We start from the raw sequence: 25,372 nt of genomic DNA, 5'->3' as shown, positions 1-25,372 counted from the left end.
GATTTTTTTCAACTTCAAGGGTGGTGAGCGGCAGGAAGCTGAAAGGCACGGGAGAGTCATGGGTGGTTGTTTTAGGTGGCATGGTTTTGCTTGTGTGGGGCGTGTGGAGAGAGTTTTGTTTAGCACTAATTTTAGATTGCAAAGTGGTTATTTTGTTGAGAAGCGCATTTTGTATATTGTTGCACCAAGTGCTGTCTTTAGTGCACGAATCTGGGGCAAGGGATGGGGATTCTAATTCTTTGAGAATTTTGAAAAGTTCTCTCGTGTTGGATTCTGCTTGAGATATGCGTAGGTTATATGTCTCTTTCTTGGCTTGAAGGATGGCTTCCTTGTAGTTAAGTGAGGTGATCAGTAGGGAGGCTTTATTAGTCGTACTAGGATGACTTTTCCAGAGTGCTTCAGACTTACGCTTTTCTTTGCGTAGATTGGCTGCGTGCATCACCTGGGACATTGGACTTCAGTTCGTCAAAAGATTGTGACTCGTATGTACTTACTGGTTTTGTTACCACTGTTTCTTTGCTGTTAGCTTGGGGTGCAGGAAGCGGCGTGAACTTGTTAATAGATTTTTTTTTAAAAGATGTCAAGCAGCCACATGTTCCTTGCTCCATGTGGCACATGTTTTTGACGTTCGATTCTTCAGAGCGTTGTTGCAGAGCTTCCTTGTCTGAGGGCGTTCGTCCCACCGCTGCACTCTGTACTGCTTTGGGAGTCTTATCAGATGAGGAATCTGCAGGAGAATTAAATTTACTGAAGGAGAACTTGCCAGTAATGACCTTTCTATGAATTCTTCTCCAGCAGATTCCTCATCGCCCTCCCATACTTCCTGCCATGAAAGTGGTTTATTGCAGTTTTCTGTTTATCTGCTAATAGGATGAGAATTTGAGGTGATGCGCATTGGGTGTTAGACACGCTTGGTGCCTATTGCATTGGGTAGTGTCAGCCAGTTGCTTTCAGTACGGTGTCTGTTCCTCAAGTCTGCTAAACTTGGGAGGGGAAAAAAGATGGGGAACTGAGGTACGGGTGGCAGTGATGTACTATATAGTCAAGTGGAGTTGATGTTGAGTCGTACTGTGCCCTCTGTCTAAAAAGTTTCAGAGCAGCTCTTCTTGAAGTTGACTGGAACCATCTAGTGAGAACCGCATCCAGCTTTTGACCCAAAAAGTGACCCATGCACCCAAACCAAGGACAGACAATTGTGTCCCAAGGGAATTTTGAAGATTTAGTGTCACTTGGAAGAATCGGAGTCAGTGAGGTAAGTAAACATACCTTTTTCTGTCCCCCTGACCTCTATGGGGTAACAATGGATTGAGAGCCCTGGTCCACAACTGCCTCCTGCCAGGCCTCTGGTCATCAAACCTGGTCTAAGGATCCTTTCCTAGGGCTTACTTTGGCAATAGGTTAGAGAGGGGTACTTACCTGATCTTGAATAAATACTTGCCTAAAGGAACTTTCGAAGCACCACCACAGCCCACTGTATCCATTCTAAAATACCTTCCTCAGAGAATCTATAGTTTGAACTTGTAACCTTTGGGCACAAGGGCAGATACAGCTTAGGGCTTGACGTCATAAGATAGAGGGAACTTGGTTTGTGTGTATTCCAACTTTCTTACCTATTTCGTCCACCTACCTTGATTGGGTTTTGGCTAACCTCTCAGTGTCTTTCCTGTTTACCATGAAAATGGTGGCCTCCTAAAATCCTCTCACCAGAGACTGATTTTACAAATCCATCTCAACAGTTGTCCTTCCTTCAGTGCAGGGCATGAATGTGCTGGTTCTAATGGACAACCCAGTGGCTATACTTTACCTGAATAAGCGAGGTGGGTATAGGGTCCTAATCTCTGTGCAGAGAAGCAATGTGGCTGTGGTTCTGGGCTCTGGAGAACAACTTGTCTCCAACTGCGACTGATTTGGCAGGACAGAGAATGTCATTGAGGATGCTCTGAGCAGCCTGAACCTTCATACTTGTCTACTGAGAAGATGTTAATGCAGAGCGTTTGATTTGTCCTACTCCTCTTGACCTGCCACCAAGTCTATGTATTCCTGCAGATGGTGGAAATGTTCAACTATGTGTCAGGAAGGGTATCTGGATCCTTTTACTTGTTTCACAGTTGGATTTTCTGCTCTCCTTGGCCCGGTCGTGCCTGCAGATTAGCACTATTTGAATGTATTGTTGACGTTACTTATGGGTGCTCCGTGTGAGGCCCGGCAATCATGTTTTTGGTTTCTCACCCGTAAGGTGATATTTCGTAGTAGCCATCACTTTCCAGAGAGGGGTGAGCAAGCTCCAGGCTTTGTCTGGAAAGCTGCTTTATTTGCTTTTCTCCAAAGAGTAGATAACTTATAGAGTGAGGCCATCCTTCCTCCCGCAGGCAGTCTTCGATTTTCATCTCTCTAAAAAAAGATCCACCTTCCAGTGTTTTTCCAAACCACCCACTACACTGAAAACATTTCCTGACAGGCCGCCTTTGTTGAACAAAGTAACTCTAAGAAACAATTGTGACAGCACATGCAATGGTAAAACGCATGTTTATTCTGAATCAATGTATAAACATGATTTGTTATTAACAATTATTTATTTCTCAATTTGTGTTTTTCGTTTAGTTAATTTTCATAGCAATATATTAGTTCATCAACATGTATCTACTGTGATGTTGCCTCCATTCTGTTACTTGCACTATATGAACACTTATTACCTAGTGACTACACTTTCTGAGGTCAGCTACGCAGGAACTAATTAATTCGTAAAGATGTTTTGAGTAATTTGGTTCAGGGGCTTCAAATGATATCAATGCTTTGAATTTGGCCCTGAAGATACTCTGAGAGTGAAACACGTGTTGGCCGCCATGTACGATCTTTTAAACATGCATCTATATAGTGTCTCTGTACTAGTTTTTTCATCCATGAAAAGTAACTGAAGGATGTTCTAATTTACACAAATATGTACCATTAAGATCTCCAGCTTTATATTGTGGGTTCTTTCCATGGCGTAAGGGGCTGAAAGTCTACAAACTAGAGATTATTTGGTTGAGGCACAGGAGGTTACAATATGTACTCATTTAAATATAGTTATACCCAAAAATAAACAAACTTCTTACTGGTGGTGTCTAAGTACACCTATCACTATGGTATGAAATATCCTGCCACCTTTCCCATAAGGTGCATTTTTAATTTCACTTGTGTTTTACACCATGATGTAAGCTGAGGGTTGACAGTGTGTCTTCATTGCTTTGACATGTTGATGTAAATTCTCAGGTGTGCTCTCTTTTTCTTCTGTAGGTAAGCTTGATACTGTGTTTCCCAGCTGTACAGTGCCAGGATTTTTCAGGAACAAGTCTTGGCACTGGTGATCTTCATCTTTTACGGATGGTTACAATGGCACATGTTGTGCAAATCCTGCTGACCTCTTCAACAGGTGCATTTTCTTACTCTGTTGTCTTAATAGTCTCATAACTCTTGTGTTGTCTTGGGTGTCAGTGACTGACGTGTCCATGCAAGTTGTATTTTTACCTTTTTCGTTTTTGCTATCTTCACTGTACTTTTCTATACAACACACACATTGATTGTTTAATTATATCTGTAGATTATCTCAAACAATAGAACTGTCCTTAAGGTTGTGCTTGTCATAGATTCTCATCTGCATATTATCCCTCCCTCTTGCTATCTTTGAGTGAAGATACATGGAGTCATTGGTCATTTCCACATCATCCCCCTCTCCTGCGATCTGTCATGGCTAACATAACATCTATAAATTCTGCTGTTTTATGCAGGGGGCCTTGAGATGCATAAGAATAATTGTAATGTTCCTTGTCCACTTGTACATACTCAACATTTTTAGAGGGCTTGTTTTTTCTTCTCTTAGGGGATTGTAATATGGCCCTTTTTTCCATTTACTTATTTATTGGACATTTGTATGGCACCTATACACGTGTTTACAGGCACCAAAAGACAAGATGTCTGGAGAGAAAGAGAGAGCAGTCAGAGATGATCCCTAGGTATTTTGACTCACATGTGGGTGAGGGGAGGGGATCCAAGGAGTCTAGCCAGAGAGTGGGGGGGGGGGAACAAGAAGCAGGCATCCCAATGAAAAGGATCTCAGTCTTACTGGTATTAAGGCAGAGCTCATTGGCAGAGCACCATGCCTGAATAGCAGTCGGGCAGTTATGGAGGAGGGGTAGGCAGGGGATGGCAGCTTGAAAGAGAGCTGTGTCGTCTGCGTAACACTGGAAATGAGGGGAGATCAGGTTGGCCAAAAGGGCCAGGTAGATGTTGAAGAGCAATGGCGATAGGATAGAGCCCTTAGGGACGCCACCGGTAGAGTGTGGAGGAGAAAAAAGAACCCATTTGCAATTGGGATGATCTGTTTGAGACGAAGGTGGTCAGCCATGCCAGTGCCCTGTCTGTGATGCCTAGTGTATCATGCAGACGGTTTGAGGATGGAGTGGTTGACCTGTGTCAAAGGCAGAAGAAAAGATCAAGGAGTATCATAAAAGGTGGGAGCAGCACCTTGCCTTCAGTGTGTGATTTTCAAGTCCTCTCACAACTCCTAAGTTGGCTAAATAAAGGACACTCTGGAACCCCTTTTGATGTGCATTCCATTGAGCGCCCACTGGTGTGTCCTAAGGGGAGATCGGGCCAAATTTAAGGAAATTGAGCTGGCCCCATCGAGTGTCTTTGAAATCAAACGTAGAAATGCATCTGCGTATTTTAGCCAGGCATTCCCTGACCCGGACATAATTTATATCTCCGATTTCAGTGCTAACCTTGCTCCAGCTGTGGCTCTAGTGCTGGCTTACATGATATCAAGCACACCAATTACTTATCTTTCCTGTAGTTTGGAAGATGATCACTTTTTGCTCAAGTGCACTAGTCGACAAGCAAATTACATTTTTGTCTTTAACCTACCTTAATGGACGATTCATAATGTCCTCCCAGGCAACCCTTCTTCAATGGATTGCCTTTCTCCCACAGATTCATCTGATCGATATTCCCTCCAGCTTTGCTGCTTTGGAACATTTTCGACAGGGGGCGTAGTGGACCTCGCCCGACGATCAATCCGTCTTGCTCGGTGTCTCAATCCATCCCTCTATGAATTTCTTACGAGAAGAAATTCATAGTCTTCACACCCTTGCAAACAAAGAGGGATGGATTGATGAGAACGAGAGAAGATTCCTCAATAAAGCACATCCTAACCTGGCAGCCTTTTACATACTACCAAAAGTCCACAAGAACAGCAAGGTACCTCCCGGCAGGCCCATTGTTTCCGCCATCTTGAACTGTTATCATAATATGCAGACTTATTTTTGTGACTACAATGCCATCCTACGTCCGGGATACGATGGACATGATCAACACCCTTGATAATGATATCCACAACCAATGACATCTTGGTAAGTTTCGATGTGGAGGCGCTCTATACGAGCATACCACAGGCAGCAAGCATAGAGGTATTGAAGGAATATCTTGAAAAAAGACCAAATCCGACCACCAGAGTGCCAACAGCATTTGTCTTGGAAATCATACGTATAGCTCTGACTGACATTTTCTTTTTTTTTTAAGACCAATTGTTTCAACAAATTCGTGGGACCAGTATGGGTGCAGCATTCGCACTTGACATCGCAAATTTATATATGGACCATTTCGAAAGGGTATTCATCAACAACAATATAAACCCATTTAGGAAACAGATGAGGAACCGGCATTGGTACATCGACAATGTTTTCACTATATGGTCTGGCACATGGGAAGAACTTGAAGCATTTAAAGAGTGGATGAACCAACAAGACCCATATCTGAGATTTACTATGACAGCAAACGGACAGGAACTTCCGTTTCTAGAGCTCATGATCTTCAAAAACACAGCAGGTACACTCGAAACCACATTGTACCGAAAACCAACAGACAAAAATACCTTACTCCATTTCGGCAGCTATCGTCCTAATAACTTGAAGGCCAATTTACCTTATGGGCATTTTTTGCACATAAGAAGAAACTGCTCGACATTCCAAGATTTTGAAGAACATGCTAATGATTATTTTTATTTTTTTCTATATTTTTTAATTGATAGAGTTGTGATACAACTTTTCAATATTTTCACTTACAAAATATAAAAATTATCAAAATTACATACAATAAAAAGACAGTTTAGATTTCATGATATTAGCATGAGATGTGCAATAAAATTAAACATCGCATAACATAAAACAAAACATCACCATCATCACTGATTGAATAAAATATGAAAAAAGAGAAGCAAAAACAAAAAAAGAAAGAGAAAGATGAACCATACTCATCATTTATAAAGCCAACAAATTAACTAAACAATCAAAAGATCTTAACAGGCAGATTGTTTGCATTGTTGACATTGTTAGGCACGTTTGTTCATTTGTCTAGACCGGTGTTTTCTAGATCAAGTGCTATTAAGTAATTTACAAGTGCAATTCTAATTTTATTCGGAGAAGTATTGTACAAAATGTGCCACAATTGTTCAGCAGTTGTGATTAAGAAGCCCTCAAGATGATGTTTGAAATATTTATGCGATGGTTTAACAGGCTGGGACAGCTAGCTATCAAGTGGGGTAGGGTCTCTGGTTCGCTTGGATTTGTACAAAAACGACAGATGTTTTGCGATGGAGAAATTAGTTTCCATTTTGCCAGAGTTGCCCTCGTGTGCCAAACATTTAACCTAAATCTAATGAAAAGGTCTCGGAATTTTGCATCTGGGAATTGCAACATATACGATTCTGGTGTTCTGACATTTTTAATTAGGGTGCAGAAAACATCTGAGTGCTTGGTTTTGAGGCATTGTGATCTTGTTTGGATCCAGTCTGATAGCATTATTTTTTCTTTGGCTTTTTCAGGATTATTGATCAATAACATCTCAGTGACATTTGATTCAAGTAAATATTTATCAGTTTCAAGTTGCCATTCTTTCATGTTTTTGTGGGTGGTTTCTTTCTTATATTTAGACAGAATTTTTAGTAATGTACCTTCTTTAGAGCCTATGATACATTTCCGATAGAAGCTGCACATTTTCCACATATTCATGGCATACAGGGACGTTAGTCCTAATTCATAGCGTAGTAAACACATTGGTGTAGATTTTGGTAAACTCAAGAGTTTTTTCCAGAATGACCCTTCTATCAATGACCAAAAGGAATAATCACGCCACGCTCTTGTGTCAGAGCCATAAAGGACTGTCGGTATAGCTTTCTGGCAGTAGAATATCATTGCTGGTTTCATGGAAAATGTGCCTACTTGTGAGTTAAAATTCTCGCCTGTGAGGTTGCTGCGTTCCTTTTGGCCCTGATCTCAGTGTAGTATGGTACATGAGAAATTACATTATTTACATTTAGACCCAAGTATTTGTATTCCGATACAATCTCTAGTGGTTTCTCCTGCAAGCACCACGATTGCCGAATCCTTCACTTTGCATTATTAGTTGCTGTAATCATAACTTTAGATTTGTCCAAATTTATTGTCAGCTTATTGGTGGTGACATAGTTATGTAACTGATCCAGCAACATTTGACGACCTCTAGCTGTCTTTGCTAAAAGTGCGAGGTCACCAGCATAGAGTAGATACGGGATCGTATGATTGGACAGACGAGGGGAGTCAGATGTTATATTCATAAAATGGCTTATGATGTCCGCTATATAGAAGTTGAACAAGGAAGAAGCCAAAAGGCAACCTTGCTTCAATCCTCTATATATGTATATACACCTAGATAGTTTTCCGTCTATAGAGAGTCTTATCTGGATTGATGTGTTGGTGTGAAATTCTCTGATCCAATGCTGAAGATGGATCGGGCAATTGCTTCTCTTCAGTTTATCAAAGAGTAACTTGAATCGAACGCTGTTTCTAGGTCAATGAAAGCCATGAATACAGGTTGTTTTGATTGCCATATGCTTGATGGCATGCAAAATGTGTAAATTAACAGATGTTCCCAGGCCAGCAATAAATCCTGTTTGGTAGGGGTCGTTGATGTTGAGTTTATTTGACCATTCTACAAACTCGGCCAGAATTAGGCGGGCAAATAGTTTCCCAGGTACATCAAGGAGAGCTATCGGTCTGTTGCTTCTGGGATCTTGCTTATTGTGCTTCTTGTAAATGGGAAGAATAATGGATTTGCGCCACGACTGAGGTATTCGTTGGATATGATTACTTGATGAAATATGACTCTTCGTATATTGGCCCAGGCTTCTGGCTGAAACTTTTAACATGACGTTAGATAGACCGTCTGGGCCTACGGATTTGGAAACGCTGAGTATTTTAAAATGTTTTGTAGAATATCACTAGGATCTATTTTCAAATGAGTTAAGTTATGCGGAGGCATATATACAGGTTGATTAGCCCATGGAAAATCTGCATAAAACGAACTATAGTAAGCTACCCATGCTTCCTCAGATACTGCATTGAGTTGAACAATGGACTGTTGAGGGGGGTATAAATAGTTTTAATTAAGGTCCAAATCATGGCTGAGCTTTTTTCGAAGCTATAGTGCGCAGCATAGGTTGTGCATCTTTAAGTTGCATTCTAGCTTTGTGTTGCTTTAGCCAGTTTGAATATCTGTTTTTGTCTTTTTTTCCTTGCGAAAGTCTCTGATCAAGCGGTAGATGTTTTAGATCTCGGATTTGTTTCTTCATTATGGTCTTCATTTGTTTCACTAGGTTGTCCTGAACATGCTTATGATTTTTTCTTATGTTGACAGAATTCGTGTTCGTACTAGTTTTTTGCTCAAATGTCCGTAAGGCTGCGACTTAAGTTCCATCTCTGATGACAATGTCGGGACATAGAATATCCGGACGAAAGGATATCATTTTGAGTAATTCATTCAATTTCTTGGAGGTCCGTTTATATTTGGAGATTGTTGTAGCAACTGCTACCTGTGTATCACAGTTTTCGCTTGGGATTGTTGAGGGGGAAATCAGCCAAGACCAAGTCATCTCCAAGATGTCATGATCACTAATATCTTGTTCAACCACATTGAAGGATGTTAGACATGAGTGAAGACTGGAATCAACAAAGATATAGTCTATCAGAGATGCTTGTTTACCTCTCTTCCAAGTGTTCTTTGGAGGAACATCATATTGTATGGAGCCATTTAACATGAAAGGGCCTCTCTTTCATAAGATGGTTCCATCTTTTTGTTGAATTTTGATACATGTTACCTGATTTCTTCATACAATTCATGTTTAAATCCCCTACTAGAATGATGTGCTCTATATGAGGATCTGCGGCAATGATGTCCAGAGATTTTTCCATGTGTTCAAAAAATTGTTTGTCTTGTACGGCCGCATGATTCCAATACAGATTCAGACAGGCTATTTATCTCTTATGAAAAGTGAGTCGAGTTAGTTGTATATGACTACTTGAGGCTGCCCAGGATGTAACAATTAGATTTTTATTACTTTTGACAGCTGTTATAAGTCATGTCATGGGTCTACCTCTGAGCATATTTGAGGCCGGATTTAGTACCAGTTGGTGATTATCCCAAACTGGAGGACTGGTTAACCATACTTCTTCAAGAAACACAATATCATATTCCACCAGCAAGCTCATTGATGATGATGTTAAATGTTTATTACCACGAGTATTCCATGAGGCCAAATTTAGTTGAACTTGTGAATTAGGTTCGAATTGTTATTGTTGATCCTCCATTGGATGTCTGTTTGGGAAGGACACTGTTCGCATACCATTTTGATTTATTGAAGAACAGGAAATTGTCATTGCTGTGGGTAACTAAGGTTTTACTACAGATGGATTATTAGACTTAAGTGGACTCTGGGGGTCCTCTAAGGATGTGTCAATCGTATTCAACAACATGAAGCCCAGTTGGTAAAGTTCATGTCTAGCCTGCCATATGGTATTCCTTACTAAGCCTGATGACATCCATAATTTTACTACAGATGTGTCATATGGATGAATGAATTCTACGTGGGCTATGTCAGTTGTGGTTACATCTTGTAAGCTGCTTATGTTGCTCATGAGATTCAGGACTGCGGCTCTGTTGAGATCAAGTGATTTGTAATCACTGGTGCAGCTCTGAAGTATTAAGCTAAAGCATGCTGCACTTTGATTTCCGTTTCGTAGGGCGTTCATCTTGGAATTATTTATCTGATTTGTTTGAAGTGATTCTTTGGTTAAGTTAGTGCCATGATTTTTGGGAAATTTGCATCAGAATTCTGTTGAAAAGTCACATGGTTGTTGATGTTCACATTCGGTTGTGTCAGAAGTGAGTCATTCTGTAGTTGTCTGATGCTTAACAAGTTGCAATGGCTGTGACATGAACACATTAAGAGATTTCTGAATTTCCTCTCCTTCTTTCTAACGTTGTTAGGGATGTGTCATCTGATTGCTTCGTAGTGAGCGGCTGCTGAAGTTTTGGAGCTGAATGAAAATTAGATGTAGCGATGTGTATAGGCACAGTTGGTGTAGGATTCTGTTTTCGTGCTTCATCAATCAGATTGTCCAATGGAGGGTATGTCAAATCCACATCAGCTGTAGGCTTATTGAGCATACTATTTAAGCTCGATGTTTTGGTAGAGAAGCTTTGAGTTTAGATAATGTTGCATACTTTCTAATAATGGCAGCTCTTCTTTCTTTTGTTCTCCTATCAAGCATGGAGATCGATTTAATGAATCGCTGAGTGCTATTCGTCCTTTGAGCCTTCATAATCCGTTGATTTTTGGTTTTCTTAAGCGATCCTCCATTGTTTGTATTTTTTCGTTCGCCTTTTGGAACAAATATGTTGAAAGGAAGCTTATTTACTGTGTTTTGATCTGTTGAAGTTTCTCCAATGACTTTGGAAGATGGTAGCTCGAGTGATTCAATTACTTCAACTTCTAACTGGTCATCATGGACACAACCTGTCTTTAGTGATTTCTTCAATTATTTTTTTTTTGCAGTTTTTTTGTGTCTGCCGTCTGTAATTTCTCAATGTCTGCTATTTTTGGCAGAGTTTCGTTCTTTGTGGCACTAAATTTAATGTCCTTAGGATTTCCAATGTATTTTTCGGAGAGTTCTTGCAAATGTAACGTGTTCCCACTGACTCCCGTTGTCTCTGTGGATAGAGAGTATTGTTGAGTTGTAGCAGCTGAATCTAGTAAAAATGGTTTGACATTTGGTTTCCAAAATTTCTTTTAAAAGAAAGTTTTGATCAATGAGACGTGAATCTAAAGATTCGTAAAGTTTGGCCAGGGAAAATAAGGCGGTGTTCATTGCTTGTAAAGTTAAATTTGATGAGGAGAAATCATCTGGAGAAGTTACTGATTGAGAATGGGTTAGAAAAGACTTGACTTGTCTAGGAGTTGGCTGAGTAAAGGAAATGGATAGTACAGAAGACTCATTGGGTGAGTGAGTGAACATAACAGGCGACTGAGATAGGTGTTCATAATCTTGAGACTCGTTTATTTGCTTAGGTGAAGTTGTAAAAGATTGACAAGTCTGATCTTTGGTTGGTGTTATAATAGCTGGTTCTGTTGGATCCTTTGCAGCAAGATTCGTGACTTGTTCATCCGGGGTCACTAAGATTGATTGGCCATCAATGGTTTTTGCATGAATTTGCACTGACGTTGTGGGTTTATTTGTGGATGGTAGCGCAAAATCTCCCAGAAGGTTAGTTTCAGAAAATGCAGCTAGTAGCGAGTCTGATGATGTACATAAGTAAATCTGGGGAGTTAACAACGTTTCCGTAGATAGAGCAGTTGTGCTTGCCTGAGATATAGGAATGATGTTTGTGATCTCGGGCATTTTTTTTTCCTTTGTTGATATTTTGTCAAGGTAAAATTTACGTATGTCTGTTAGACGGGACGTTGATTTTGGACGTCCTGCTAATGTATTCTTTTTTATTTCGAATTGGGCGTTTAGGTGTTTCATTGTTTGAAAATAGTGCGGCTGCCACTTGGTCAGGCGGCGGCATATCAGACATGAGTGTATAATTTTACCATGCGGTTGCACAATAATAAAGATGGCAAATGAATGGCAACCACAGAAAACGACAGATAACAATGTAACTGAGCCAATACAGGTAAAAGACTCGATAGATGTTCCTTTTACTCTCACCGTTTGAGTTGCAAAGATGCAATAAACAATTAACAATTTCACTCAATGAAAAAAGGAAAATACAACCAGTTCTCCATCTCCACGCCCTCCAGCCACAACAGCAATAACAGCCCGTAGTGAAGCCTTTGCTTGAATGCACGCGCGCGTATGCGCGTGCGCTCAGATGATATAGGGCTTCTGGGAGGGGGAGGTGGAGACTTCGTGTCACTATAAAATGAAACCTAAAAGTAAAATTTAGCAGTGTTGGCTATTTGAGTAGCTATTTGAGTATTTTAGAGTTCACTGCTGTATGCTGCTGATAAAGTCTCAGCTGCAAAATGCATGAAAGTTAATACTGTGTTTTCAGTCCAAATAACACAAAATGATGTAGATAGCAGCCAGGAAGAGCATGAAAAAGCACGTCCAGCAACAGCAATAACAGCCCTTAGTGAAGCCCTTGCTTGAATGCGCGCAAATGATTTAACAACCCGCCTTCTAGAACGCAGATACCCTAAGAAGTACATCAAAAATGCTAAGAAACGGGGACAGAACACTCTGCAAGAAGTGACTCTGACGAAACACACAGAAATCAAAGAGGAAAAAATGACCTGTGTGACTACATACAGCCCGATAAGTAACGCCCTCAAAAAGACAATTCTGAAACACTGGTCCATTATATCCACACCAGATTTTCAGCCGAGCAAACCTAGATTTGCTTTCAAAAAAACAAAACTTGAGACAAATGCTTGTCCATACATATGAAGAGGCTACTAACGCGAGAGACAACCAATCAACACTTTGGTCCCTTCCACCAGTGGTAGGGCATTTTAAATGTGGCCGATGCTCAGTGTATTCGTTGACCTCAAATATGAAGAGCGTACGATTAAATTATTTTAATCTTACATTTACAAATTGTAAAACTGTGTGGGCCATCTATGGCATAAAATGTCCTTGTGATTTAGTCTGCATAGGCAAAACCAAGAGACGAGTGCACCAGCGTATTTGCAAACATCGCTCTTGTGTTAAGAACAGCATAGCAGACAAACCACTGGTTGAACATTTCATGGCCAAATAACATACACACATGGATATCAGATGGTTTGGGATACAAACAGTGAAAGCAAAAAGACGAGGTGGTGATAGAGATCTCACCCTTAGAAGACTTGAACAGAAATGGATCAACAAAATGGACCGCTTGAAACATGGCCTAAACACCAATATTGAGTGGGACCTGTTATTTTATTTAAAAATGACCAGGTTTACACCACGTTGCCAAAAGCCATCATGTTCAACAGGAGAACTATGGGGCCCATATATGTTTCAGGGTCCGTATTGTATACTGCCTCCATAATAACAGGGTGGTTCTAGAGCACTGGTCAATGAGATCAATGGGGCCCTCTATTGATATTACATACTACTGTGTATTGAATCATTAGGCCAATAGACTGATGATGTCTTAGTACTGAGAACTGTATAGTCCTATATCATGTAATGTATGGGAAGAAATTAAATGTTATGTATATCTGACAACTATATTACTCAGCATACATACAAGGGGAAACAATGGTTTAGATGAGACTGTGTTTTTTCAATGTCGCCATACAGCAGAAAGTAACCAAATGCCATTATGTCTGTGGTTTGATGCCTAAGAGATCTGGCACATATTATTACAATTCTGCTGTACATGGGTGGACCTTATACAGAGCCCAAACATGGGGGTGCTTTCTTTACTTGAAGCGGTGTGGCGTACCACTAAACTTTAGCCAATGTAAACACACATTAGGTCATGGCCGTAGAAGACATACCACTGTAGGACGTGTGGTGCACTATGGGCGTAGGACTTTTAAAGGATCCTCAAACTAACAGGGTCGTTTTCACAGTGTTCGCAATTTGGTGCGTCGGCAGTAGGCAGTGTGCACTACGGTACTTTTGAAGGTAAGAGACGCGCTTCCACGTAAGGGCACTTTGGTCGCATCTGTGGTTATTGTTCTCCACCACACACAGGTGAGGCTCAGACTGTTTCTGTGTGAACGTCGAGCCCGCACAGCTTTTTCACAAGAAACTAAAGTTAAAACGTACATTCGCCGCAATGTATTTCTTTTTCTAAACTGACTTGGATCTTGTTATACGTGTGGGGTGTTTGTTCTTTAAGAGGGTCTGGGACAAGTATGAATTTAGTAAGCGCACCGTCCTGTCTGTGATTGAGGCACCACCCAGATGGTTTGGTGCCGGCACTCCACTGGGATTGACCCTTGCTGTGCGTGTTTGTGCTCACAGGTCGCATGAAGCTAATTAGCCTTGTTTTTTCACGGATATCTGAAGATATGTCATGGCCATCGGGCCAAGGACACAAATATTACAGGGCCACTTACACAGGAGGCCCGGATGGACACAGTCCTGGTGCCTTTGGCGCGAGGCTCATGAAAAACAATAAGCAGGAACATGTATTTGGGTCAAGAATACTTTTATTATGAACATGGCACCTCATTCTGGGTGCCAAAGTGTATTTAACATAGGGAACCTTCATTACTACAGCGGCCCCACATGTACTCTTGCTTGGGGCTGCTGCTATTGGGTCGCCTTGCATGTGCTGTCTCTGTGGGAGTGGTAGGCAAGCCAGGCTTAGTGGGTGTGCCCACGATCGCAGCTATATAAGCTGCTCCAATCCCAGAGTCAGACGCTTTGCGTTATTCTGCACTTCCGTGCAGCGTAACGCTCACTGCCGCCTGGGGTTAAACTTCCCTTTGGAAATCCTGTTACCTGTCTCCATACTTACCATCTGAGGAACCTGATTTCACCGGTGCGCGCCTTCAAATCTTCCGGAACGCTGACATCTTCATTTTGGCACTGCAGCTCACCTTCAAACCTTACGGAACGCTGAAATCTTCACCTTGGTACTGCAGCTCAGCTTCAAATCTTCTGGGACGCTGTAACCTTCATCTCGACACCGCAGCATGACGTGCTCCACCCGCAACCACAGCACTTGCAAGTAAAAACAAAAGGCAAGGTTAGACACTTAACAGACATTAAGTTTAAGGTCGCGCTACCACCGAACCTCGCGCTTTTCCTTAAACCATCACTCACCTGTTGTCAGACCTTGTGGTTTCTTCCATCTTCCTCCCGGCTGCGCACCGCGCCCACACAGCTGCTTTTGGGCCACATTTCCACCTATTGGGATGAAAACAAAAGAGAAAACCTTATTCAGGAATTAACAACACTGTTGCGAGCAATAATACCAAGACAGAAAACAGAAAGGGAAAAAGACGAGAGACATTGAGAGACACTTACCATCAACCAGGGAAAAGCATATTCACAGCTGGACTGGACTATTACTTACCAGGGATCAGTGAAGGAACTAGATCCCATCAACAAGCGCCCCTGCCCAAAATAGCAGGACAGAGATCTCAAAAATAATTAACAGGTTAGCCTTATGGGCCGATACATGCCCACAGAAATCGCAACTTGGGTTGAAGGGTTAGAGAGGTAGAACAGTCACCGACCAGCGCACTCAGGTTTTCTCATATCTACGCAGGAGCAGTGCCATCAATTGTTGCTGTCCACAGTTTATCAGCAGGGGGAGAGACCTGACAGGGGTGATCTAACTCCTAGGAGGGTTGCAACCGTGCCCCAACGCCTCTGCAGAGACCAGGTGAGCGTAACAAGATATTCCTGTTCCAACAGCAGTAAGAAATTCCATCCACCTGCCACGAGGTAGGGATGGCATCATCTATTTATTATTATTTCGCTAAGTATGTGTTCGTAAGCCGTGACTATTTCCTAACAGCAGCTTTCATTAGAGCTCTCTCTATAACACTGAAAGAGATTCATTTACTGTCACTTAGGAGCCATAATCACGATCAGCGCCTACCTGCAATGCATCAAGGCGGGCTTCAATCATTGTAGCGCAATCATTGGACGTTACCAATTTTATCTGCCCGGTGTGGTTCATCCATTTAGGTGAGTGACCCTGTATCCAAAGTAGCTTTTTTGTGGCCCATACATTTAGCCTGTAGACCATGACCTTATTATGCCATTTTCATTTTATTTTAGAGTGTTAAATAAGGGGTTAGAAGATTTTCTCTACATCAATCAGTTCCTTTTGTCCTGACGAAGACCCAGTGTAAATTATCTGAGAAGACCACCCCTTGGATGTGGACTATCCCGTTTTAGAGGCCGAAACGCAGTGTGTCGACTCCTTAGTTTATCCATGCATCTAAAAAGGTGCTAATCAAGAAAGCATCTTTCGGAGACAGTGCTGAGTGTCTTTAAAGAAAATAACAACCCGACCATATTAGAATTTGGGGGGTGTTTTGAGTTTGGCAGCATTAGACTCATTTTCCTTAATTTCTTTGAGACACTGAGGGTAAAACACTGCTCTGATCAAGAAAGCTTTTAAAAATCTGCAGAACTTTTTGCATTAATAGGAGCACTGATAATATGGTTTGTCAAGTCTGAACTAACCCAACATCAATGAATTTATGTATATATAGAATTATGTGTTATGTATATGTCTGATTGTTTTAAGTATGTGCTAAGAAAATTATGTAATGACAAACAGAACTAATGATTGTGTGAATAAAATGTTTGAGTTGGTCTAAAGGGTTTCAAACTAATATGTAACTCACTAAGGGCTTTATGGTATACCGAAAAATAAGTCGTAGGAAACTAAGGAGCAGGAGGTAGCTGGTGGTTCACATTTTTTCCTCAGATCCTAAGAAACCTCCTGGAATGGCTCAGCATCCCTTCCTGTGTCCGGTCCAATTAAGCCCTGTGTGACTACCTAATTCCGAAGACCTGAGCAGTGCTTCAGCCCTTGGACTAGTGGGCCCAAATAGTCTCTGCACTTTCTCAAGGATCCTTCCCTTCTGAGCCTTCTGATGCGTCACTGGACTACCCAGTGCACTGACCAGCTCTCTCGTGGGCTACCTTGCCTGAAGTGTTGCCATTCTGTATTCAAGCCCGGAACTTCGGTAGCTGCCAGCTCGCTGCACAAGTCACCTTCTCCTTGAATATTAGCATCCCAGCATCAAATGTTCCTGTCCTGGATCAGCTTCTGTGACTTGAAAAATACCTGTCACCTGTGTGCGGAGACAGTCGCTGGAGCACTTCTTTTTCCAACCTATTAAGTGTCCTGAGGACGTCTGCATCAGTGTTTCTTGCATTTCTTTATCGCCAGAGATTGCATCTTGCAGCTGCACCTGACTGGAAGAATTCTTGAACCCGCAACTCCTGGGCATCACTCACCGGAGGAAGATTGAGCCCCTAGCGATGCGCAGACGATCCACGACATCTGTGAACATCGAAGTCTGGGGGCGGGGGGTAAGTAAATGCAGTGTATCTGTCCCCCCGGTACTCCATAGGATAATATTGGGAACAATCCCCTGTTTGTCATGCATTCTATTCAGCTCGCCTTTTGATTGTCGAACCTGGGTAGAGTAACATGAAATATAAGAAAACGTTTACTAACCTTTAGCAAATAGGTAGAACTTTTTTAACTATAACCGACACAAGTGAACTGTAATTTACCTGCAGAGACTCTCTTCAGGGGAGAAAGATTGTGGTTCCTGTGACATTTGGGCCCAAAGGCCCCCCTTCTTCTTAGGGGTTGAACTGCTTAAGTTAGGTAATTAACATGTGGCTTGGTTCCATCATTTATTGCATTTAATCTACTTACTGAATAAGTGACTTAATGCATTTATGAAACTCTGGTGAATGTATTATTTGCATCATAGAGTATTGTACAATACTACTACCAGTTAGATTAATTTTTCAGTATGTCCAAAAGGCCTAAATAAATAACTGTTTTATACTTGCTGTCTAAATTGAAGTATTATTTTTTTAATTTTTTATTGTATTTGGTTTAATCAAACATTTACAAATTAATATAAATATACAAAGCCCTTGCCCTTCACGCACATTGTTGGTGCACAAGATTTGCGGACCCCTGGATTCTATCCTTTGTGTCCACGGGTTACTGCCTACCGGTTCTTCTCCTCCCCTCCGCTCCCTCAGATTGGTACAGCAACTCTGTTGGCAGAAATTTGATCGCTATAGAGAGCCAGGCAATGGAAGAAGTCCCAGCTTCCCATCGGGGCATGGATTCTACGCTGGGATTTTCGCCATACACAAGAAGAACCAGGCTGGCCTGTGAGTTGTGTTGGACCTTTCCTCCCTGAACCTTTTCCTCCTGTTTCAAAAGTTCAAGATGGTTACGCCAGCACTTATTGCGGAGACACTGTGCAGGGGAGACTGGATGTGCTCCCTGGATCTGAAGGGACACGTACCTACACATTTGCCTACAAACCTTTTGGGCGAATGGCATCCATGGACATCAAGCTAGTCCCCATTAAGACAGCCCTATTGGTGGGTTTTAAGTCTGCACATAGGGTCAGCGAAATTCGAGCACTAGTTGCTTCAGAACCCTACACTACCTTTCATAGAGACAAGGTGGTCCTTAGAAAGCACCCTGCGTTCTGGCCTAAGGTGGTCTCTTTGTTCCATCTAAATGAGAAGAGTGTTACCTACTTTCTTTGCGGACCGTAAGGACGATGCTCAGAGGGTCTTGGATTGCCTAGATGTCAGGCGCGCCCTGAAATTCTATCTGGACAGGACCAAGAGCTTCCGCAAATCGGAGGATCTCTTAGTCACCTTCGGGGTGGTGTTTCGGCCATCAAGGAGGCCTATGAGGGGCAGCACAAACCGCTTCTGGCACACATGCATGCCCATGCTATCCGAGCCAAAGCCACAGTAGTCGTGTTCCAGAGGCACATTCCGTGGTAGGTAATCAGCAGGGCGGCCACGTCGGCCACTCCTTCGGCCTTTTGCAAGCACTACTGTTTGGATGCTGGCTCCAGGTCAGATGCAGCATTTGGGCAGGCAGTACTAAGGAACTTGTTTTCTTAAGGAGGGTCACCTCTTCACCCTGGGGCTACATTCAGATGTAATCGCTCATACAGTATGGAGGAAAGGGGACGGGACTTAGGAGTAATTATAAGTTACTCACCGTAGTGACTATCATACTCCTAGTCCCCTTTCCTCCATACATCCTACCATTCTCCCCCCTAATCAAACCAGTGTCATTAAGCAATGGTAATATTGTCGACGCATCAATGGGGACTGAGGAGTGGCTCCGGTGGGTGGAGTCAGGGGAGCGCACGCTCCCAGGGCTGTAAAGGGTGAAGATGTTTTTTCTGGTTAAAAAGGTTCCGTCTCCCGTCCCTAGCGAGGGACGCCCATACAGTATGGAGGAATGGAGACTATGGACTAGGATTTCCGCTCGCCTTCTGAGCCTGGTGGGAACTGAGGTACAGAGGCATAGTACAAGTTTTTATACAGCAATGACGTTGTGTCCGATCGAGGAATGGTCCAGGGGTATACGAAGGCGTTGTCGACGGCGAAGTCGAGCGGCATTACGCCCCCTGCTGCTTTATTGTTATCTATCAAGATGAGAAATCTCAGAGAAAAGAATCCATAGAAAGAACATTACAGATAAGTAATTTCTCCGTTGTAGGGGTCTGTTTAACGATAATCATATTCTCAGCTTGACTAATAACTGACTTGGCTTCTGACCTTGGGTATGCCCAGAGTCCTGCGAAGAATAGGACGAAACTAGTGAACCAGCCCACTAGAGGCTAACCATGTCCTTCTGGGCTACAAGCAGGACCCGAATAGCTCCCAGCCCCTCTCAATTTTCAAACCCTGTGACCTGCATTTCCTCCAGCCAAGTCCTGGTGAAGCCCTGCTCCTCTCTTCTGATCTCCAGAATCCCCTCTTCGAAGGGATACTTTCCTCCCACGGATTCATCTTCTATGATAGCCCTATTGCCTCGCAGTTGCTCTTCAGAAACCTTTCTGCCACTACGAGGCGCAGCACGGCTCTGTGTCAGCTACACTCGACTCCTCTACTCGCCCCGTGCTGGACATGTCTGGACCAGTATATATTGAGACACCCTGCCCCGTGACCTCTGTTCCTTTTTCTGCGCACTCTGTTAGCTAATCGGGAACATGCTCGTCTAGCTCTTGAGATTTTTTCTCTGCACCTGGCCTATTCCGTCTAAGGCAGGGTTGTCGAACTTGAGGGCCAGGATCCTGATGGGTTTTCAGGATATCCCTCATTAATATTCATGAGGAAAGAGTTGCATACATTTAGGATCATTGTATGCAAATGTATATCATGAATATTAATGAGGGGCATCCTGAAAGCACGACATGGATCTGACCCTCAAGGCCTGGAGTTGGACAACCCCGGTGTAAGGCGGCCAGCAAATGTTGATATCAGAGCAACACCAGATTTGTCTCTACTGATTGGGGCGAAGACCACACCACTCAGGATCGTGCCATTCCATTAATCTGAAGGACCTCTGGGAAAGGGCGGTGAAGATCTTAACTTTCGTAGACAAGACGAACGGCAAGGCGCTTCGGTCTCGTTTTGAGTAAGTATGGTGCAGACTGTCGCTGGAAGACAGGGCGGCTCTGCGCAAGGAAAAGGAAAAGAAGTCTTTGCATCTGAAGAGATCCCACACCCCAAATGAGTCCTTGCACTGACACGCCTCTTCTTCCTCAAAAGGAAGAGTCACTGTTCCAAGCATTCTCCTCTGTGGCTGGCGCAGGTTCCTTTTCCTAGTGAATCTTCTGCCCCAGAGGGACAGGAGAACTTCCATCTTAAGATGCTAGACATCTTTGGCAAGGTGCCTTCGGCTTGGTGCTTTTGGCTCAAGTGATGGTTCTGGTTCTCGAGCTGCAGCGCTGACGGGTCCCACTATGTCTGTTGCGACCGGTAGGTTACCCGCTGGGGACCACTCCAGCACTTCTACAGGCTCGGGTCTGGACTAGAAGACAGTAGCGGTTCCTCTTTTTCCGACAGGTCCTGCCTTAGGCATCAAGGTCTCTACGCCAGTTTCGACCTCATTGTTGCCGATCGGTGTGGTTCTGTGGAAGTACACTCCGCTCACTATGTACACCTTCAAGTCTTAAGATATATGACATCTATGATGAAGAAAGTGGCCAGATTCCCTTTGGGTTTGAACCCCTGGTTTTAAATGGATTGTGTCCTCCCATGGAAAGGAACAGGGGTTGTAATCCCCCTATTCTCTGGTCCCAAAGGAGGGCAGTGGTCTGCAACTCGTCTTGGACCTGAGGCGCTTGATTAAGTTCCTCAGGAAAGACAAATTGAAGATGGTAACTCTCTTGCAGATCCTCCAGGCCCTAGAAATTCAGGATTGATTTGTGTCACTCGACCTACAGGATGCTTACTTACATGTGCCAATCCATACAAAACACAAAAGTACCTGAGGTTCGTTATAGGTAACACTCACTACCAGTTTTGAGTCCTCCCTTTCTGGCTTACTTCTGCTCTGAGCGTCTTCACCAAACTGTTGGTGGTAGTGGCAGTCATTCTCAGGAAAGGTGGAGGATTAATGTCTTTCCCTACCTGGGCGAATGGTTAATCAGGGTGTGGTCATAGATTATAACACTGCACCTGCCACCTTATTCACTAGCAGGGCTTCTCCAGCAATTTAAAGAAGTCTCAGTTGACGCCCCCTCCAGAACTGCAGTTCATTCGAGTGGATCTAGATTCCCCCTCAGGTAAGGCTTTTCCTTCCGTGGACAGGCCTCTACACATCATGCAGATGGTCGCCAGATTCCATTACGCCCAATACTTGCCAGACCTAGACTTCCTACGGTTGTTTGGCCTCATGGCATCCTGCATCTTCCCGGTGCCAGAGGCCAGATTGAGAATGAAATTACTCCAATGGACCCCTCAGAACTCAATGGCCGCAGTTCTCTAGCAGTATGACAGACTTGATTCAAGTCTCAAGCAGAGGATCCTCTATGGTGGACTCGCATGGAGAATTTGATGGTGGGAGAACCGTTTTTGCCAACTGTGGCCAGATGCAATCATAGTGACAAACTCCTCTCTGAAAAGCTGGGGCGCTCACCTGAATGAGCAGATTGTGAGCGGGTTGTGGTCTCTGGCGGAGACAAAACTTCAAATAAACCTGTTGGTGCAGAGGGCGATCAGATTGGCAGTGATGGCATTTTTGCCCTCCATACAGTGAAAGTCTGTCCTGATGATGACCGACCGCACAGTGGCCGTGTACTACATCGAGAGGTGATTATAGGGTAACTCCCCCTTTGCAGAGAAGCAATGCAGGTCTGGTTCTGGCTGTTGCAGAACAAGATCTCCTTGCCAGCAATTCACCTTGCCGGGAAGGAGAATATGATGGCGGACACCCTGAGCAGGCAAGGTTCGGTTTCCCAGGAGTGGGAGCTGTGCCAGAAAATCCTTCTGGAAGTCTTCACCCTCTGGGGCACCCCCAAATGGATCTGTTTGCGTCTAGTGTGAACAGGAAGTGCAAACTGTCTGCACTAGGGAATTTCTCCCAGGAGGATCACTGGGGGACACATTTGTGGTGGACTGGAACTTCCAGGTCCTGTATGCGTTTCCACCCATTAGTCATTCCTCAAGTGATCAGGAGGTTGAGGAGGTACGGAGCAACCATGATCCTGATTGCCCCAAACTGGACCAGGAGGACATGGTACCTGGACCTTCTGATATGGCCATCTGTCCTCAACATTGTCTTCCCCAGAGGCCAGGCCTTCTCTCCCAGGTGAAGGGGCTAGTCCCTTACCCAAGGGAATACACGCTCACTCAACCTACACGCCTGGCTTCTGAAAGGCTAAGGTACAGGGATTAGGACCTTCCGGAAGACCTGATTAAGGTGTTGCTCTCTGCCAGAAGGCCAGCAACTAAGGCTCTATACCGCTGCCATTGGAAAACATTTTGCAGCTGATGTAGAGCATCGGATGTGGACTCCTTTTTATGCGACATCTCAAGGGTGTTGTGTTTTCTACTTCATCGGCAAGATGGGGCCTTCAGGTCGCCACCATGAAATGCTTTTTAGCGGCACTATCTATTTTTAAGTGAATGGCAGAACAAGGGTCATAATTCATGATCCCCTTAGTGGTTCAATTTTTAAAAGGTCTGACTAACACTTTCCCTCCGACCCCCTTCATGGTGCTGGTGTATGGTACTTGAACTTAGTTTGAGCGATTGCATTTGTGTTCTCTAAGACTTCTGTCATGGGAAACTGGCTTCTTGGTCACTATTTCATCAGCTCAAACAGTGAGCAAATTGCAGGCCTTGTCTTCTAAGCCAGCTTTTACATTCTTTTCGAAGGACAAGGCAACTCTTAGAGTGGGCCCTTCGCTCATTACAAAGGTTGTGTCAGAGATTCACTTGTCGCAAACAATTTATTTGCCAGCTTTTTATCCACCTCCTCATCCATCCAATGAGGAAGAATAGCTGCATAGACTCGACCTCAAGAGGGCCCTGAGTTTTTACATAGCCACGACAAACCAATTCAGACTGGAAGACCAACTGTTCATTGGTTGTACCGGCCTGAAGATGGGCAAAGGAATAACAAAGCAAACCATTTCAAGATGGATAGTGCTTTGTGATTCTGAATGCTACACTAAAGCGGGCAAGCAGATTCCTGAAGGCTTCAGGGAAAACTCCACTAGCGGTGTGGCAGCTACTTCACCTCTTCAAAGGGGAGTACCTGAAAAGGATACCTGTCAGGCTGCGTGCGACATGGTCTTCTATGCATACGTTCGCAAAACACTATTCCCTGGACACAGTATTCGCAAATGAGTTTCATTTTGTCAGAGCTGTCCTCCAACAGGTGATGGCAAAATTGCTGTGGAGTTCGCTCCTTCCCTCCTCCATGATATCTTACTGCTATGGGAGCTTAAAATGGGGAATCCTTGGGAAGACAAATCCATTAGAAGTACAAATTACTTACCCCTAGTAATGTTCTTTCGATGGATTGCTTTCGCCTGCATATTGCTCATCAGATGGATATCCATTCCAGCGTCAGCTGCTCAGAAAACCTTTTTGATAGAAGGCGTAGTACGACTCGATATCGACCACAATTCCTCTTGACTCGACCATGCCACTTGGTTCCAGGGGTAACGTTGGCTGCATATATACTAAGTCACTAAACCCCCGTTTACTTTTTCCGCAACCATAGTATGCTGCTATTTGGAACGTTTCTCATGAGAGAAAATTTCAATGTGACAAATCGTCAACATATCTATCGAGTTTCTTCGATATGTTGGCTCCTAAGGCTTCAGGATTCAGAACTCTAAGATGTCGATGACCGACCCGCATGGTATTTACGTGTTGTGTCTAGGAATAGATCACAATATCGTAGAGTGTGGCTCATGTCTGCAAATGAATCCAAAATCCCTTAGGGAACGATTGGCTAAATTAGCGCTCAGGTGGCCTCTGTCAAGAGACTGAAGGCCCCTTCCCCCAAAAAGAAAGACAGGTCACATAAGAAAGCGAAGATGCGTTTACACTACTGAAACAGTTTTTCCTCATCGTTCTCCCAGAAGAAAGAAAACATTGAAACAGGCACGACTCTGATTTGTCTATGGATCTCGGTAAGGTCTGCCTGACACTAGGCCAATCGAAGGAAGAGTGGGAAGCATTCAAGGAGCAAACGCTCCAGATGTTTAAAATAGCTGCTGCAGGTACGACTCCGTCTCGACACTGCAGGCCAATATGGCACCAGTTGCACCCTGAGGTTCCAGCTCCAGGGTGGCCAAGTCTGGTCCTACTCTTTCGTGTTCAACCATGACGACTGGAAAACTGACCATAGCACCGAAAGGGCGTGAGATACCGGTGCCGATTTGCCTCATGGGATCGATGTCGACATTGGCGCCAGAAGTTGAACGTTCTTTTATCCCCAATACTGATCAATGTTTCTAGACTCAATGCAGTTCAGTTACGATGATGGAGGGGACCCAAGTGCCTTTTGGCTTTGAGCCTCTGGGCGGGGTAACGGGAGGAGACAATTTTTTCTCTGGCCAAGCAGATTTGTTTGCTCTAGCTGAAGGGTTAAAGGACACAAGTGGGTTTGACCCATCTGCTGATCTGGATCTGCACCCGGCCGCCCCTATGCTCACCCTAATGCACAGCACAGAAGGACTGTGGAGAGGGTTGTAGAGACCTTGGGTCTGAGCATACCAGCACAACCCCTGTCGACCTATGATCTGACAGACTTCTTACATAAGGGACCGCAAACCGAAGAGGTATTGCCTTTTAGTGCGTCCATCACATTACAACCTTGTGGCTGAGGCCTTAATCCACGCCAGCTGTGGATACATAACATACAAAAAAATACAAGCCGGCTGGAGGTGTGGGGGAGGTTACATTTTCTGCCTTCCCACCCCATGGCAGAAGGCGGCCTAGTGGTGTAAGCCTCTACATTAAGTTCACGAACATCCACCTCTAACCTGGGTTTAAACTGGGAATTCAAGAAGACTGAT

At 43.6% G+C, this 25,372-nt stretch overlaps 1 protein-coding gene across 3 annotated transcripts in view; it reads left to right on the top strand.

Annotated features, from left to right (window-relative positions):
* UBR2 (ubiquitin protein ligase E3 component n-recognin 2) overlaps positions 1-25,372 on the top strand; it is a 2,523,611-nt gene that overhangs the window by 2,160,255 nt on the left and 337,984 nt on the right. For all 3 annotated transcript variants that reach the window (XM_069608499.1, XM_069608498.1, XM_069608497.1), the window contains one exon: positions 3,277-3,412. In XM_069608499.1, coding sequence (XP_069464600.1) covers positions 3,277-3,412 — 136 coding nt within the window. The remainder of the gene's footprint in view (positions 1-3,276; positions 3,413-25,372) is intronic.

The sequence above is a fragment of the Ambystoma mexicanum genome, chromosome 4q (assembly GCF_040938575.1).
Source record: "Ambystoma mexicanum isolate Mex_15411 chromosome 4q, UKY_AmexF1_1, whole genome shotgun sequence".
NCBI lineage: Eukaryota > Metazoa > Chordata > Amphibia > Caudata > Ambystomatidae > Ambystoma > Ambystoma mexicanum.
The sequence above is the reverse complement of the archived record's forward strand: the minus strand, read 5'-3'. Positions and strand labels throughout refer to the sequence as shown.